At 51.6% G+C, this 15,080-nt stretch overlaps 1 protein-coding gene across 7 annotated transcripts in view; it reads right to left on the reverse strand.

Annotated features, from left to right (window-relative positions):
• The window catches only part of SPEN (spen family transcriptional repressor), a 460,760-nt gene that overhangs the window by 46,022 nt on the left and 399,658 nt on the right, over positions 1–15,080 (reverse strand). For all 7 annotated transcript variants that reach the window (XM_086921690.1, XM_086921689.1, XM_086921687.1 and 4 more), the window contains 2 exons: positions 1,908–2,102; positions 1,669–1,827 (listed from right to left, as the gene is read on the reverse strand). In XM_086921690.1, the coding sequence (XP_086777816.1) occupies positions 1,669–1,827; positions 1,908–2,102 (354 nt within the window). The remainder of the gene's footprint in view (positions 1–1,668; positions 1,828–1,907; positions 2,103–15,080) is intronic.

Genomic DNA, 15,080 nt, shown 5'->3' on the forward strand with positions numbered 1-15,080 from the left:
AAATCTTGAGAAGAAGTCGAGAGTTCCTTTCGTAGAAAGTAGTTTCTTGATTCAAAGATGATCTAATTTGGAAGGGTCCCCGCTCCTGCCTTTATCCTAAAGAAAGGGGTGGGTACGCGACTAGGTCCTGCCCTAGGGGTGGGACCAGGAAGGGGGGTGGTTACACCCCTCTCCCATGCCGGACTTTCCCCAGTTCAGGGGCTGGTGTGCCCCTGGAACTGGTTCTAGCCGGCAGATGCGTAGTGAGCACCGGGGTGCCACTTGCAGTCACCTTCCTCTAAAGCCCTGCCTACCCAGGATACACAAAACCCTGTCTGGGATGGTGCTAGCACCGCCCCTGACAGGAAACCCTTTGTCCAAGCTCCCCTCGCTGGAAGGACTCCCAGCTGCAGGGGGTCAGACTTGTGTCTGTGGTGGCAGCATCCATTTTGTGATGCTGAGGCTCGAGTTAACTTTAACCGGGGTTCACAGTTACATACATGTCGTGTCCCTCTAGAAGGGTGGAATGCTAACCCCGTCGCCAGAATTGGATTCCAATTCGTATGACACCTTACTCGACATGTTTTGATAAAGCGATACCAAAGATAGCATTTAACCGCGAGGATTATAATGCACTTAAGAGTATATGGTATGCGTTATCATGGAACAGCTATTAGGACTTGGTTCCGCAAGCTACAAACGGGCTCAGCTCATGCCAGAGCACCATCTCACACGATTCCAAGCACTCTGCCTTCAGGATTGTCAAGGCCTGCCATAGGAGTGACTGATAGGAATCTGTGTGTCCATTTTAGGGTTAGATATAGGTATACTATATCTAAAGCAAAGGGTGATTACACCACCTTGCCCCAGCTGTCGTGCAGCTTGTTGTGTCAGATTTAGATGGCCAGCCAGGGGTGGCATAATACATGCTTCAGCCCCTGGTAGGCCCTGGGTACACCTATGCCCCGAGTTACAGGGTCTGATAAGGTGGCCCAGTACCAATTGGATAATGCACCCAAGGTACACGTGTCAATTTAGTGAGAACAGCAAGGCTGTGGGTCTGATAAGCAGGCCCACAGCCAGAGAAGTCGTAAACCAGTGAAGCAAAAAGCAAAAATCTGGGGTGACCATAGGATTGCAGACCCTACTCTCCTACATCCTTTCCATGGACTCCGGGCTGGACTACGTCGAAATAGGCCTCACAGTCCCATCGACGTAGAGGGAATGAACTCGCGCTCGATAAACAATACCGTCAAATTGAAAAGGGAATACGCGCCGAAATATAACTTTCTCGAAGTCGATCCGGAGCGCTTCGATCCTCAACAGAACCCGATGGCGGAAAAAAACAATCTAAGGATGGAGTTGATGCCCATGCGCACTATCACCCAAGGGAGGAGTCACCAGCCTCGTGACTACAAAAGACTTCTCCAAGAGAAAAACAAGTGCAATCATCCGAGCCCAACACCAGATGGCGATCTATTCATAATGTACCATCTGCAGCCCATATGCCTCGAACCCAAAATTACAAGATATCCTTTCAAGTGAACTATGTGGACATTCTAGCCAAACGGACCAAGTATTTTGAGAGAGAGACACAAACTGTTGATAATCAATTTGTGAATTAATTCCACACTTCACATACACACTTCACATTGTAAAATAATGTTACACACTACCCCTGGCACATACCTGATTTGAGCCAGGGTTAGGGACATTAATAATGCCAGCTGCCTGCTTAGCTTGTAGATAGCTAATAAAAGCAGCCTTGAGTGACTCGGTTTGATTCACCACATCTTCCTGATCTAGTCCACAGGGCATCGCTAATAAAAGGCAGTAATCACTCTCCACCTGTAGAAGAGGATGACAATTAGACTGTGTACAAAAAAAGTTTACTTTACACGAAGAGAAAATAGGTAAATCATAATTACCGTCATCCTGCGTGCTACACCTTCCAGCTGCGAGGCCTCCAGTCTCATCCGCTGGGCAATTCTCAAAGGAGGCCCTCCCTCTGGAGCTGGCAATGATCGGTGGGCAAGAACATTGTTTCCAGAGACAAAGTGAAGCTGTACTGCAGCTGTGTCGTTCTTCAGGGCCAGGAGACCCTGCCACACAATTGGATATTTCTAAAAATGAAAAAAATTATTATCTAGGAGTGCAAATATATTAATAGTAAAGAGCTCTTTGAACTCAACTGAAAGTCTTAAAAGCCTCATTGCAATATAATGCATAGATCAGAAAGGTATCATTTTACATGTTATCCTACGCATGTATATATTTTACTTTTACAAGTCATCCTTGATAAAGTTCAAAGAAGTAGTATATTTGGGATTTTTAGAGTAAGATGCTTGAAATAACTCTAGTATACACGATAAGGTGGGGGGTAAAATGTAAACCTGAGCAAATACAGGCTTTAACACGATTAGGCCCACAATTGCCTCCTAATTTATCACTAGTGCCACACAATATTACTTAGTGCAGGTACAGATGAACAAGATGCTGCTGCACAGACATCTGCCAGTGAAACAATGCCAACTAATACAAATAAAGTAAACTTCCTTCTCTTCCAGGAGACACTCATCAATAGTCAAATACTGAAATGTCCCACACACGCACAAGATCCCGGAGCACTTTGCAATATATGTAGGCATGCTTATGTGCATGCATATCCATTAAAAGGATTTTATATATATTGTTTTTTAGGTGACATGGCGAAGTTTTATTTTTTGCTTCGTTTAAAAAATAATTTTACAATTGTGAATAAAAACCAGATATAAAAATAAATAATAAATATCGGTCACAAACCTCTCATTAAAAATGGAAGAAACCAAAAGAAAACAGACCCATTGTAAAACCTAGGCTGTACAGCCAGAATTAAACAGACACTACCTTTAAGGGCTCCACCCTTGTGCCAGTGATCTACCATGCAACAGGAGTGATTCTTAGGTCAGTTCATTTTTCCGGCTCCTGTCAGCATGATCCTGGAGCAGAGCAAGCTGGCGGCACGTGTGGGGGCACCCATTCCTTGGCCACGAAAGGAGCGAAAGGCACCCGCTTGCTGGCGCGGGGCCGAGAGGCCCAAGGACTTGGCCGTAGACCTGGAGTCCTTAAAGCCCTCAAGCGCGTGGTCTGCCTGGTCGCCAAACAGGCGATGGCCATCGAACGGCATGTCCAGAAGAGTAGCCTGGACATCGGTCAAAAAATTGGCGCACCTCAACAAGGCGTGGCGTCGAACCGCCACTGTCGTAGCCATCGCTCTGCCCAGTGTATCAGTGGTATCCAGTCCGTACCGGATAGAGTACCGTGCCGCATCTTGACCCTCCATTAGGGCTTGGGCGAGTTTAGCCCTGACCTCCTCAGGGCATTGTGGCAGCACGTCCGCAACCGCGTCCCACAGGGTGGTGGTGTAGCGGCCCAAGAGGCATGCGGTATTAACTGACCGCAGTCCCAAACTCAGGGACGAGAACACTTTTTTACCGAACTGCTCAAACCTCTTGGATTCCCTGTCGGGAGGAGCCGACGGGAATGAGGTCTGGGAATTGGAGGCCTGGATAACCAGACTTTCGGGGTGGGATGGGTCGACAGGAAGCATGGGACACCCGGAGCCGGGCGGTAGCGTCTGGCCACGTTCCTGTCCACAGGCTGTCCTGAGGCGGGCTTGGACCAAGTACCCAGGAGAATGTCACATAAGGCCTCATTGAACGGCAGCAGAGGCTCGACCGAGCTTGCCTGCGGTTTGAGGACCTCGGTGAGGAGATTAGTCCTCACGGCCGCTAAGGGGAGCGTAAGGTTCAAGGCCTTAGCTGCCCTCATCAACACTACACTGTACGCTGCCCCCTCCTCCGTAGCCACGGTAGGAGGGGAGACAAAACCAGTGTGTGGAGAGAGGTCCAGGCCACTGGCTTCCCCAAGCTCCACTGTCCAGTCCTCTTGGTCCTGACACTCCCGTGTCAGAGGGTCCTCAGACCCCTCCCAGTCCTCGTCGTTACCCAATTCCTGGTAGCCTTGATCAACAATCGGGGCCGGTTCATTAAAATGGAATGTACCTACTGCCGTCTCATACGGCTCCCAACGGGGCCGTGTCGACGGCTGAACAGGAGCGACAGAAGGACTGGGGCCGGCGTTGACCGAAGTCGGCGCCGGTGGCGACACCCTCGGGGACGGCGCCGGTGAGGTCTTAAGGTCGACCGGCGTCGACCCGGATCCGGCCAGGGCCTGCGGCGCCGGGACCGAAGTCGCCGACGGCGTTGCCGGAGCACCCGACCCGCTAGGCCCCGGAGCCGGGCCCACTGGGCCCGAAGGCGCCGTGGGGCACGGTGGAGAAGTGAGCGACCTCATGGCCATGAGGTACTGCTCGATCTCCCGCGTCGCATCGTGCCCAGGGACCCGCAGGTATGGGGCAGGATGCGGCGCTTGCGACTTCGGCAGAGCCGCGTGGGTGGTGCCACCCTAAACCCCGGCCGCGTCGGGCGAGCGTCGGGGGCGGTCGGAGGAGCGATGACGCCGCTCCGACCTCTCATGCCTCTTACCTGAGGAGGAACCAGAAGACCGATGCCGACTTCCGGAGCTGCGAGGGCTCCGACCCCGCGACCGGTCCCTCGACCTTCCGTGGGACCGGGACCTCGAACGGCGCAGGGCCGACTGCCAGAGCTTGAGCCGCTTGCGGGACCGCTCCCGCCTAGCCTTAAATGTCAGGGCTCGACAGTCGGTACAGGCACGGTCGTCGTGGTCGAGGCCTAGACACTGCAGACACCGTCGATGGGTGTCGGTATTCGACATCAGTCGACTACACTTCGAGCAGGGTTTGAACCCGGGCATCCCTACCGGCACCTGAAGAGTCGAGAACGACTAGAAGAGGATCAAAAAATTATCAAAACGTTTTAGTCAAAAAGTGACTATGGGGTAGAGCTTCTCCGGATCTGCGCTAGCTGGTGCGGAAAAAAGAAGAACTGACGTCAGCGCGCATGGGCGGCGTCTAAGTACTCCGACGACGTCACTCCGGCGCAGACGACGCCGACGACGGACGCGGAGCCAGAGACGACGCCTAACGACGCGCAGTTGTATTGCTACGCAAAAATTTCCGGATGCAGTCTGACACCTGGGGATATTCTAAGGTAAGGAATCTAATACTAACCTGTTTCTTTCAGATCAACTGCACTACTCTTCCCCGGACAGAGTGAAGGAATTTCTTCAGTGCAAGATGGATTGCCCAGAGCTTCAGAAAGTTGATGTGGAGCGCAGACTCCACCTGAGACCAGGTGCCTCTGATCTCCGTCTCTCCCATGCGGCCGCCCGATCCCTGAAGGGATGCGTCTGTCACCATTGTGTGTTCTGGTTGGGGAAGGGAGAGGGATCTGCCTTTGACCCAATCCTGGTTCGTGAGCCACCACTGAAATTGCCGTATAGTGCCCTCCGAGATCTGGACGTAATCGGACAGTCCCCTGATGCTGCGCCCACTGGAACTTCAGGTCCCACTGCAGAGACCACATATGCCATCTAGCATGATCGACCAGCAGGATGCAGGAGGCTATGAGGCCCAGCAGCCTCAGGGTCATCCTGACCGAAACCTGGGATAAAGGCTGAAAGATCGGAATCATAGCCCAAATATCCCAGACTCTGTTCAGGAGGATTGACCGGAAAGTGCGCCCTGTCCAGAACCACTTCGATGAAAACGAGCTTTTGGGAGGGAATCAGGTGCGACTTCGGCATGTTGATGGAGAACCCCAGCAAATGGAGGAGGTCAGCCATAGTCTGGAGGTGGGAGACGACTGCCTGTGGTGAGCCCGCCTTCAACAACCAGTCATCGAGATAGGGGAAGACTGGAACCCCTGATCTGCGCAGATGAGCTGAGACCACCGCCATCACTTTTGTGAACACCCGAGGGGCGCTGGTAAGGCCAAAGGGGAGCACAGTAAACAAAGTGCTTGTGGCCAACCGCAAACCATAGGTAAAGCCGGTGGGCCGGAAGGAAAGGATCTGAATATAAGCATCCTGCAAGTCCAACGCTACCAACCAGTCTCTGGGGTCGAAGGCAGACAAGACCTGAGCGAGCGTCAACATTTTGAACTTCTCATTCCGGAGGAAGCCATTGACGTTCCTGAGATCCAAGATAGGACATAGGCCTTTGTCCTTATTGGGCACCAGAAAGTAGTGAGAACAACCACAACCGACTTCTGGGACAGAAACGTGCTCAATGGCACCCTTGGCCAAGAGGGCCGAAATTCCTGTTGGAGAAGGGCCAGGTGATACTCAGACATGCGATGGTACTGAGGTGGCATGGAGGGAGGGGTAGCCTCGAAGGGGAGGGAGTAGCCCCTTTGGACTATCTAAAGAACCCACCTGTCCGACGTGATGGTGCGCCAGTGTGGGAGGTGATGGCAGATCCTGCCGCCCACTGGCGTTTGGGGGCCTGGAATGTCAGACTAGGAGTGTTTGGAAGCGGATGCAGAGGGGGCTGTGGTGGACTGGCCCGCTCGCTGGCCCCCAGAACCATGCAGCAGGTTCCCACATCCCCGCTGCGCTGAATTGCGGCTCTTGGCGGGACGTAGTGGGGCACCCCTTCTGTAGCCACGAAAGGAAGACTGCGCAGGGCTGGTGGTGGAGGCCCAAGGACCTGACCGTAGCTCGAGAGTCCTTAAAGCGCTCTAGTGCCTTGTCGCCGAAAAGGCGACAGTCATAGAAGGGAATGTCCATAAGTGTGGATTGGACATCCCCGGAAAAACCAGTCTAGCGCAACCAGGCATAGCGTCGAAGGGTTACTGACGTGGCAATAGTTCTGCCCAGTGGGTCAGTGGTATCCAGCCCACAGCGGATGGTAAACTTCGCTGCATCTCTCCATTCAGCAACAGCACCGGAGAGCACGGCCCGGGCCTCCTCCGGGCACTGAGGCAGGAACTGCGCCACCGTATCCCACACAGAGTGGGAATAACGAATAGTTTACCTGTCGGTGTAGTTTTGCAGCTTGAAGATCTTTCTGGATTCACTATGCTGTGCATTATTCCGCGGTCTAGTGGTTGGGTCCGGAATCGTAGTCTTTACTTTGTTTTTCTTTTTTTTTCGTAGCCCAGGTGGGCGTCGACGTCCCACCTTTTGGTGTCCGTCCTGTGACGTCGCCATGCTTCCTGCGGAAGCTCCCACCCTTGGTCGCCATCTTCGGATTCTTTTTTCTTTCCCGTTTGTGTTCGGTTTCCGAATTGTATGGCAATGTTCTTGATCTTTTCTCTTTTAGCGCTGTTTTCCTTGAAGTTCTATGACTTTTTTTTTTTTTTTTTTTGATTACCACCTCTTTTCTCCAGCCTCATCTTTCTGGCGGAGGTGGGTGGGTTCGCTAGTGAATCCAGAAAGATCTTCAAGCTGCAAAACTACACCGACAGGTAGGAAACTATTCGTTTTGCAGCGTGAATCTTTCTGGATTCACTATGCTGTGCATAGACTTTGTAGCGGTTTGTTGTTATTGTGGCGGCTGGGTGGAAGATGAGCTTGTGTTCTTGAATATGTGCTGAAGCACTTTCTGTCCCACTTGTGCTTCCTTGTTCATTTGTATGTCCACAAAGTAGTGTTTTGTGAACGTGTGCACAGAAGCCCATGTTGCCGCCAGGCATATGTCCTGAATGGGAGTGTTTGCCAAGAAGGCTATTGTAGCTCCCTTCTTTCTTGTTGAATGGGCCCTTGGCCCCTCTACTAGTTCTTGTCCAGCTTGTTTGTGGCAGAATTGTATAGTTTGCGCGATCCATCGTGCAATTGTTCCTTTAGTAACAGCTTTTCCCATGAAACTTTCAGCAAAGGAGACAAAAAACTTTTGTTTTCCTATGATCTTTAGTTCTCTCTATGTAATGCATGACTGCACGTCTCGCATCCAGAGTGTGCAGTGCCCTTTCTGCTTTTGTTGTTGGTTTCTGAAAGAAACTTGGTATTTGAATCGTCTGGTTGATGTGGAACTTGGACACTACCTTTGGCATAAAGTGTGGGTCCTTTCTCATCACCACCCTGTCGTCGTGAATTTGTATGTAGGGTTCCTGTAGTGTTAACGCCTGCAGCTCGCTTACTCTGCGTAGCGAGGTGATTGCCACTAGGAAAGCAGTTTTTAACGTTAGCATCTGTAGTGAGGTTTTATGCATCGGTTCAAAAGGTGCTTTCATGAGTTCTGTCAGTACTATATTGAGGTTCCATGCCGGTGGTGGTAACCTTTTAGGTGGTGCTATTCTTTTTGCAACTTCCAAGAATCTTTTTACAATTATAGAAGTAAAGAAGCTTTTGCCTGTTTCCCCTCTAGTGTAGGCGACAATGGCTGCTAGGTGTACCCCTAGCGATGATTAGCTCAGGTTAGTCTCGAGCAGGTGTGTGAGGTACTCTTGTTGTGCAGACCCTCCTTTTTGCACAATAATGTGAACCTCTTCCATTTGGCCACGTAGCACTTACGTGTGCTTGGTCTTCTTGCCTCTTGAAGTACCCTCAGGGTGCTCTCAGGTAGCCTTAGGTGTGCGAACTCTATGTCCTCAGGAGCCAGGCTGCTAGGCTGAGACTTTCTGGCTCTGGATGCAACACCTCTCCGTTTTGCATGGAGAGTAGGTCTTTCCTCCTCCCAAATTTGTGAGGTGCACTCTGTGTCATTTCCATAATCTGAGAGTACCATGTTTGTCTGGCCCACTGGGGTGCGACCAGTATGAGGGTCATGTTGCTTGCCCTGCACTTGCAGAGTACCTTGTGTATCAGGGGAATCTGCGGAAAAGCGTAGGCAAATGTCTTTGACCAGCTTATCCATAGGGCATTCCCAAGGGACCCCTCCTCTGGTTGCCTCGATGCGAAGTGTTGGCATTTCGCGTTCTGGTGTGTTGCAAACAGGTCTATTGACGGAGTTCCCCACCTGTCGAATAGTCTTTGTTTCTTGTGCATTCAGCTCCCATTCGTGCGAGCCCGATGTCTGTCTGCTGAGCCAGGCTGCTTCCACGTTCTCTTTTCCTGGCAGATGTATCGCCAGTAGATCTATTTTCAATGGTATTGCCCATTTCCATATTTGTTGCGCTAGCTCCGACAGCGGTGCAGATTGTGTTCCTCCCTGTTTGTTTATGTAGAACATCGCTGTTGTGTTGTCCGTCTGGATCAGCACTGTTTGATTGTACAACTTCGTCTGGAAGGCTTTCATAGCTAGGAGAAGGGTCTTTAGATCTAGGTAATTGATGTGTTTCACAGCATCTGCTTGTGTCCACAAGCCCCTCACGCGTAGTTTAGTTTTTCCATGTGTGCTCCCCATCCCTTTTGGGATGCGTCCGTGGTGATGGTCACTGTTGGTGTTGGTGGTGTTAGAAGTTTTCCTTTTGTTATGTTTTCCTTGTTCCACCATGATATCTCCTCTTGCACTGCGTGCGTTACAACCACTAGGTCCTCCCAACACCCCGTCGCTTGTGACCATTGGTCCTGCAGCCACTCCTGGAGTGGTCGCATGTGTAGTCAGACATTTGGTATTATGTGGATGCATGAGGCCATCATGCCCATCATCTGGCTCACCGCCCTCACTGTCAGAGCTTGCCCCTTCTGGTAGAGGCGCGCCTCCTTCAACAGTGCCGTCGTCCTCTTCTCGCTGGGGTACACCTTTCCCTGAATGGTGTCGATTTGTGCCCCCAGAAATATTTTGACCTGTTGTGGGTTTATGGATGATTTCTTCCAGTGAATAGAGAAACCTAGGGCGATTAGTGTGTCTGTCACTCTCTGAGCGTGCTGTTTGCACGTATTGTATGACTTTGCCTTTATGAGCCAATCGTCTAGGTAAGGGTATACGTGTATCCCCTGCCTCCTTAAGTGGGCTCCAACTGCTGCCAGGCACTTTGTGAACACCCTTGGTGCTGATTTTAGTCCGAAGGCCAATGCTGTGAATTGGTAGTGGTCTGAGTGGATTGTAAATCGTAGCAGATGCTTGTGCCGTCTGTTCATTGGGATTTGTAGGTAGGCGTCCTTTAGGTCTATGGTGACCATGGTAGGTAGGCGTCCTTTAGGTCTATGGTGACCATGAAGTCCCCCGTTTGAATCTGTGGGAGTACTTCTTGCAGGGATGTCATTTTGAATTTCTGTGTCTTTATGAATTTGTTGAGGAACCTTAGGTCCAGGATGGGTCTCATTGTTTCTTCTACTTTGGGTACCAGGAAGTACGTAGAGTACACCCCCTTGTTCCTTTCCCTGGGAGGTACAGGCTTGATAGCCTCCTTTCGTAGCAGTTCCTCTGCTTCCTTCTGAAGAAGCTCTAGTTCCTTTTTTGCTAGTGCTCTTTTCTTTGGTCTTCTGCTTGGTGGTGTTTTTTCTAACTCTATGCAGTACCCGTACTATATTGTGTTGATGATCCATTTGTCAGTTGTAATGTTTCTCCACTCCTGGAGGAAGAGTTTTAATCTTCCTCCCACTGGTGTTATGTGCTTGTGGTGTTTTGGTGCGTGAGACTCCAGTTTTTTACTTTTGTGCTCCACCCTTGGAGTTTTTTGTAGGGTGTGCACTGCCTATGAGGCAGAGTCACTTGGAGATGGTTTGCTGTCCACCCCTCCTGGTGTTTCCACGTCCGCCCACTCTCCAGCGAAAGGACTGGCCCCTATGTTGGTATTGCCATTGCTGTTTTTGATGGCCATGTTGTGCATGGGTGTCGCTTTGGTGGGAATGTTGGAAGGACTGATGCGACCTTCCCGGCTGGTTCCCACCTCTCCCGTGTGGTCTCCTTGACTGGGTCCCTCTCTTCGCTCCCCTGAATTGCAAGGCCCCCATGGATCTTGCAGCGTCATTATCCTTTTTGAGCTGTGAGAGCTTTTCGGCCACTATTGCACCGAACAGTGTCTCAACGTTGAACGGAGTGTTCAGGATGTTGTGTTGCATCTCCGGTTTAAAGCCTGATATTCGGAGCCAGGCTTGTCTTCTTTCTGTGATGCCCAGCATCATAAGCCTGCTGGCCGTGTCTGCCCCGTCCAGTGCTGTTTTTAGGCAAGAGTTTGCCAAGTTCTTGCCTTCCTCTACCAGGTGAGAAGCCCTTTGTTGTTGCTCCTGAGGTAGGTGTTTCACCAACTGGCCCAGTTCCTCCATGATCTGGTAATGGTGTCTGTTGAGAAGTGCATTGGAATTAGACATGCCCCAGTGCGTAGCGGCATTCCTTTCGATCTTCCTTCCTGTTAGGTCCATCCTTCTGCTCTCTTTATCAGGGGGTGGACCCGAAGTAGTTGGCACATTGGCCCTTCTTCTTGCTGTTGCCGTGATGATAGAGTCAGCAGCGACTGCCCTGTATGTAGGCTGGGTCCTTTGAGGAGTGCTTGTATTTTTTCTCCGTCCTTGGCGTGACGGGTTTACAAGCAGCAGGCTCCTTGAATGCCTCTCTTCCTTGCCCTTTGATGCTTTCAAGCATTGGCAGGTACTGGCTCCTAGTGTGCATTGGAAGTAGTGTCTCTACTAGGAAATCCCCTTTCGGCACCTCCTCTTCGAGCTTGACCCTGAACGCTGTTGCAGCGTTCTTGATGCATTCATTATATAGGCCATTGTCGTCCGGTGGCGAGGGCCTTGCTGGATATGTGTCCACTCCCTCTTCTGGACTTTCGGCATAGACGTCCTGCCACTCGGCCTCCTGTGTATCCAAGTATGTTGATTCTTGGTACACCGTCTGTTCGTCCTCTCTCTCCTCCTCGTAATAGGCATTATCATCTTCCTGAAATGCCAGATATTCCAAGGTCTCCGACGCTTGTTCTCCTTCGAAATCTTCATCCTCGACCACATGTACTTCTGGTGACTTTGGCCTCGAGGGAATTGTGTAAGATTTCATTTTGTCTTCGAAATCTTTCTTTCGCTGCAGGATGTTCTCCATCTCTGCTTCGAGTCTCCTCTTCTTTTTTTCCATCTCCACCGCCTGTTCGGCGGCGAGTTGTTGTGCCGGTCTCTTTGGCGCGCTAGCTGGCGCTGAGATGGATTTCGGCGCCAAGACTGTTTTCGGTGGCGACGCTGTTTTTGGCGTCGAGGCTGGTCTTGCGTCTTTCGCCGTCGACTTCGCAGATGTTTTCGTAGTCGGGCGCTCCTTTTCTTGGAGGCTTTTCGACGACTTTGATTGGTCGCCCTCCTTCGGCGCCAGGGAGTCCTTCTGAGAGGATCGGCTGGGCCTGGATGCTGCTGCGGACGCCGAAGTTCTCGGCGTCGGCCCTTTCGGGGGCGTGGCCTCGTTTTTTCGAGAGTCTTGTGTGGACTGTCGAGAGTCTTTCGGGCCTTTTTGGGTCGTCGATTCTCCTACCTTATCAGTAGTCTTCTTATTATCGGTCTCTACGACCGTGTAGGCGATGTCTTCTTCGGCGACGTAATCCTCCTCGTCGGTCGAGAGTCCCAGGTCTCGAAGGGACGGGGGTTGGCTCTTGCCCTGCATGGTGTAGTTTGCGATCTTTGCCTCTCTCACAGTCGAAGGGTCTACGGGGTGAATGCGGAGCAGGCGTTGCAATCTCTGCTTTCGTGGTCGACCAGCAAGGCAGAGGTTACAGACTGGGTGTTGGTCCTTCTGCGAGTACGTATGATGGCAGTTTCGGCAGAATTTGAATGGTGTGTTGTCCATGTCCTGCGTTCAGGGTGTCACCTGACTGCGCATTCTCCTCTGGACATCGAGGAATCTCGAAAATTTCCCCTTCTTCGCGTCCTTTTGATGGTGTAGTCTTCCTTCGTCCTTTTCCAACGTTTTTTCTCTCCAAACTCGAGTCTTGCTTCTTCTTTTCTCCAAATCTCTGGAGCCCTCTCGGGAACGATCCAGACCCAACGGCGGAAAAAAAAAATCTGAAGATGTCGCCCAAGGGTGGGAGCTTCCGCAGGAAGCATGCCGACGTCACAGGACGGACACCAAAAGGTGGGACGCCGACACCCACCAGGGCTAAAACAAAGAAAAGACTACGATTCCGGACCCAACCACTAGACCGCGGAATAATGCACAGCATAGTGAATCCAGAAAGAGTCACGCTGCAAAACAGCCCAACAGACATGCATCGTTTACAGACCGCAGTCCCAAGCTGGTTGAAGAAAACACCTTCTTTCCAAATTGGTCCAGCTTCTGGGATTCCCTTTCAGGTGGAGCTGTAGGGAAACAGCCCTTGGAAGTAGAGGTTTGGACCACCAAGCTCTCAGGGGTAGGGTGTTGGGAGAGGAAAGTGGGGTCAGCCGGGCACTGGGCAACCATCCTATCCACAGGTGTTGGGCCTGATCAGGTGCCAAAAAGGATGTCCGTAAGGGCTTCATTGACCGGCAGGAGGGGCTCCGAAGAACTCGCTGCTGGCTGAAGCACCCCTGTCAGGCAGTTAGTCCTGACTGCCACAGTAGGAACCTCGAGGTGGAGAGCCTCAGCCGCCCTACGCAACACCACTGCTTATGACGCTCCCTCCTCCGTAGGCACGGTAGGAGACAACATGCCTAGGTCTGGGGAGGTATCCAGACCACTGGCATCCCCCAGTTCCTCTCTCCAGTCCGACTCACACTCTAGCTGGGCAGTTAAAGGGTCAGACCCCTCCCTGTCTTCCTCACCCGCCACTGGCTGCGAATCAGGCTGATAATGGGCAGGGTGGAACACAGGCACAGAAGTACCCATGGGCACAGGATCCGGCCTTGGCCGATGCCGGTCCGGCTCCAGTTCCACGTCGGGATGGAAGAAGGGTTAGACGACGATTGGGGGTCCAGTCGGCATCAGCTGCGGACGTGGTGCCAGTGGAGGTGTTACTAGGTCGACCGGCGCCGATCCGGATCCAGGCCTGGATCCAAGGGGGCCCTGCAGTACCGGGGCCGCCAAAAACCTAGGGCCCCCAACAGAGTCTGCGGGGCCTGAAGGCGCGTCGGGTTGCCCAAAGATGGCATGCATCGCTTTGTAAAATTGAGGAAGCTGGGCAGAGTTCGGTCCCGGGAAGGCGGCAATCGACCCTGAAGGCTCCGCACGCTGAGCCGCAGGAGTGGTACCATCCGCACCCTTCTTCGCCTCAGCCGACGGTCGAGGGGAAGCCGAAGAGCGACGATGCTTCGTCGACTTCTTACTGCACTTCGACTTACCTGATCCACAGTGCGAAGACTTAGACAATGAATGATGGTGTTGGCTCCGCGATAGGTCCCGCGACCTCCCTCGTGACAGGGACCTTGAGCGACACGGAGCCGACTGCCAGGCCACGAGGAGCTTTTGGGGCCGCTCCCGCAAAGACTTCAGGCTATGGGTCGACAGTCGGAGCACGACTTGGGTCGTTGTCTCGCTCCAGGCAGAAGAGGCACATGCGGTGCGGATCCGTTACAGACATCAGTCGGGAACAGGAACCACAGGCCTTGAAACCGGGCATCCTCGTGCACCAGGAGTCGCTAAGGACTTGAAAAAGTTGTCGAAAAAAGTCAAACAAATGAATGGGGGTACCGCTCTCTCTGGATCTGCACTTGCTGGCGCAGAAAAAGAAAGAACAGATGTTAGCACGCGAGGGCGGCATCTAAGTAACCTCTGCAACGTTATCCCGGCGACTACAACGCCGGACGCGGAGTCGACAGACACCACCTACCGACACACAGGGGTTTGCTGACGAAAAACTTTCCAGATCCAGTCTGACGCCTGGAGGATATTCTAAGGTAAGGAATCTATAACTAACTGTTTCTTTCAGATATAATTGTTTACTGGAAGGTGTGGGATACAATGGACGGCCGTCATTTACAATCTGTTTCATGAAATGGGAAAAACAGTTCAAAATATCTGTGCTCCAGAAAAGTCAGAGCGCCATCGCTAGATACCCTTTCAGGTTAGAAATGTTAGATGGTGGCCAACGAGTCCTAACCATATTCCAATCTAATTTAGTTCTGGAATTATCGAATTTTCATGACCCCTCTGTGTGCAGATTAAACTCTAAAGAAAAGACCAGTAGTCTGCGGTCATCAAGTGGGGAATCTACAACTTTCAAGTCTGTTAAAAGGTGAAAATTAGTATGGGAGGTGATAATGTGGTCGATGGAGTCCCGGAGTAAATTTATAAGTGAAATGAGCAGGGAAGTCTTGATTAAATCTGCCATTTACTATTGCACAATCACTCTTTCTTAGATGGCCAAGGAGAGAACGTCCTCTTTGGTCAGTTCTCAAAATTGGAGGGAAAATCAGTGGTGGAA

This window comes from Lissotriton vulgaris, chromosome 5, assembly GCF_964263255.1.
Source record: "Lissotriton vulgaris chromosome 5, aLisVul1.2, whole genome shotgun sequence".
NCBI classification, from domain to species: domain Eukaryota; kingdom Metazoa; phylum Chordata; class Amphibia; order Caudata; family Salamandridae; genus Lissotriton; species Lissotriton vulgaris.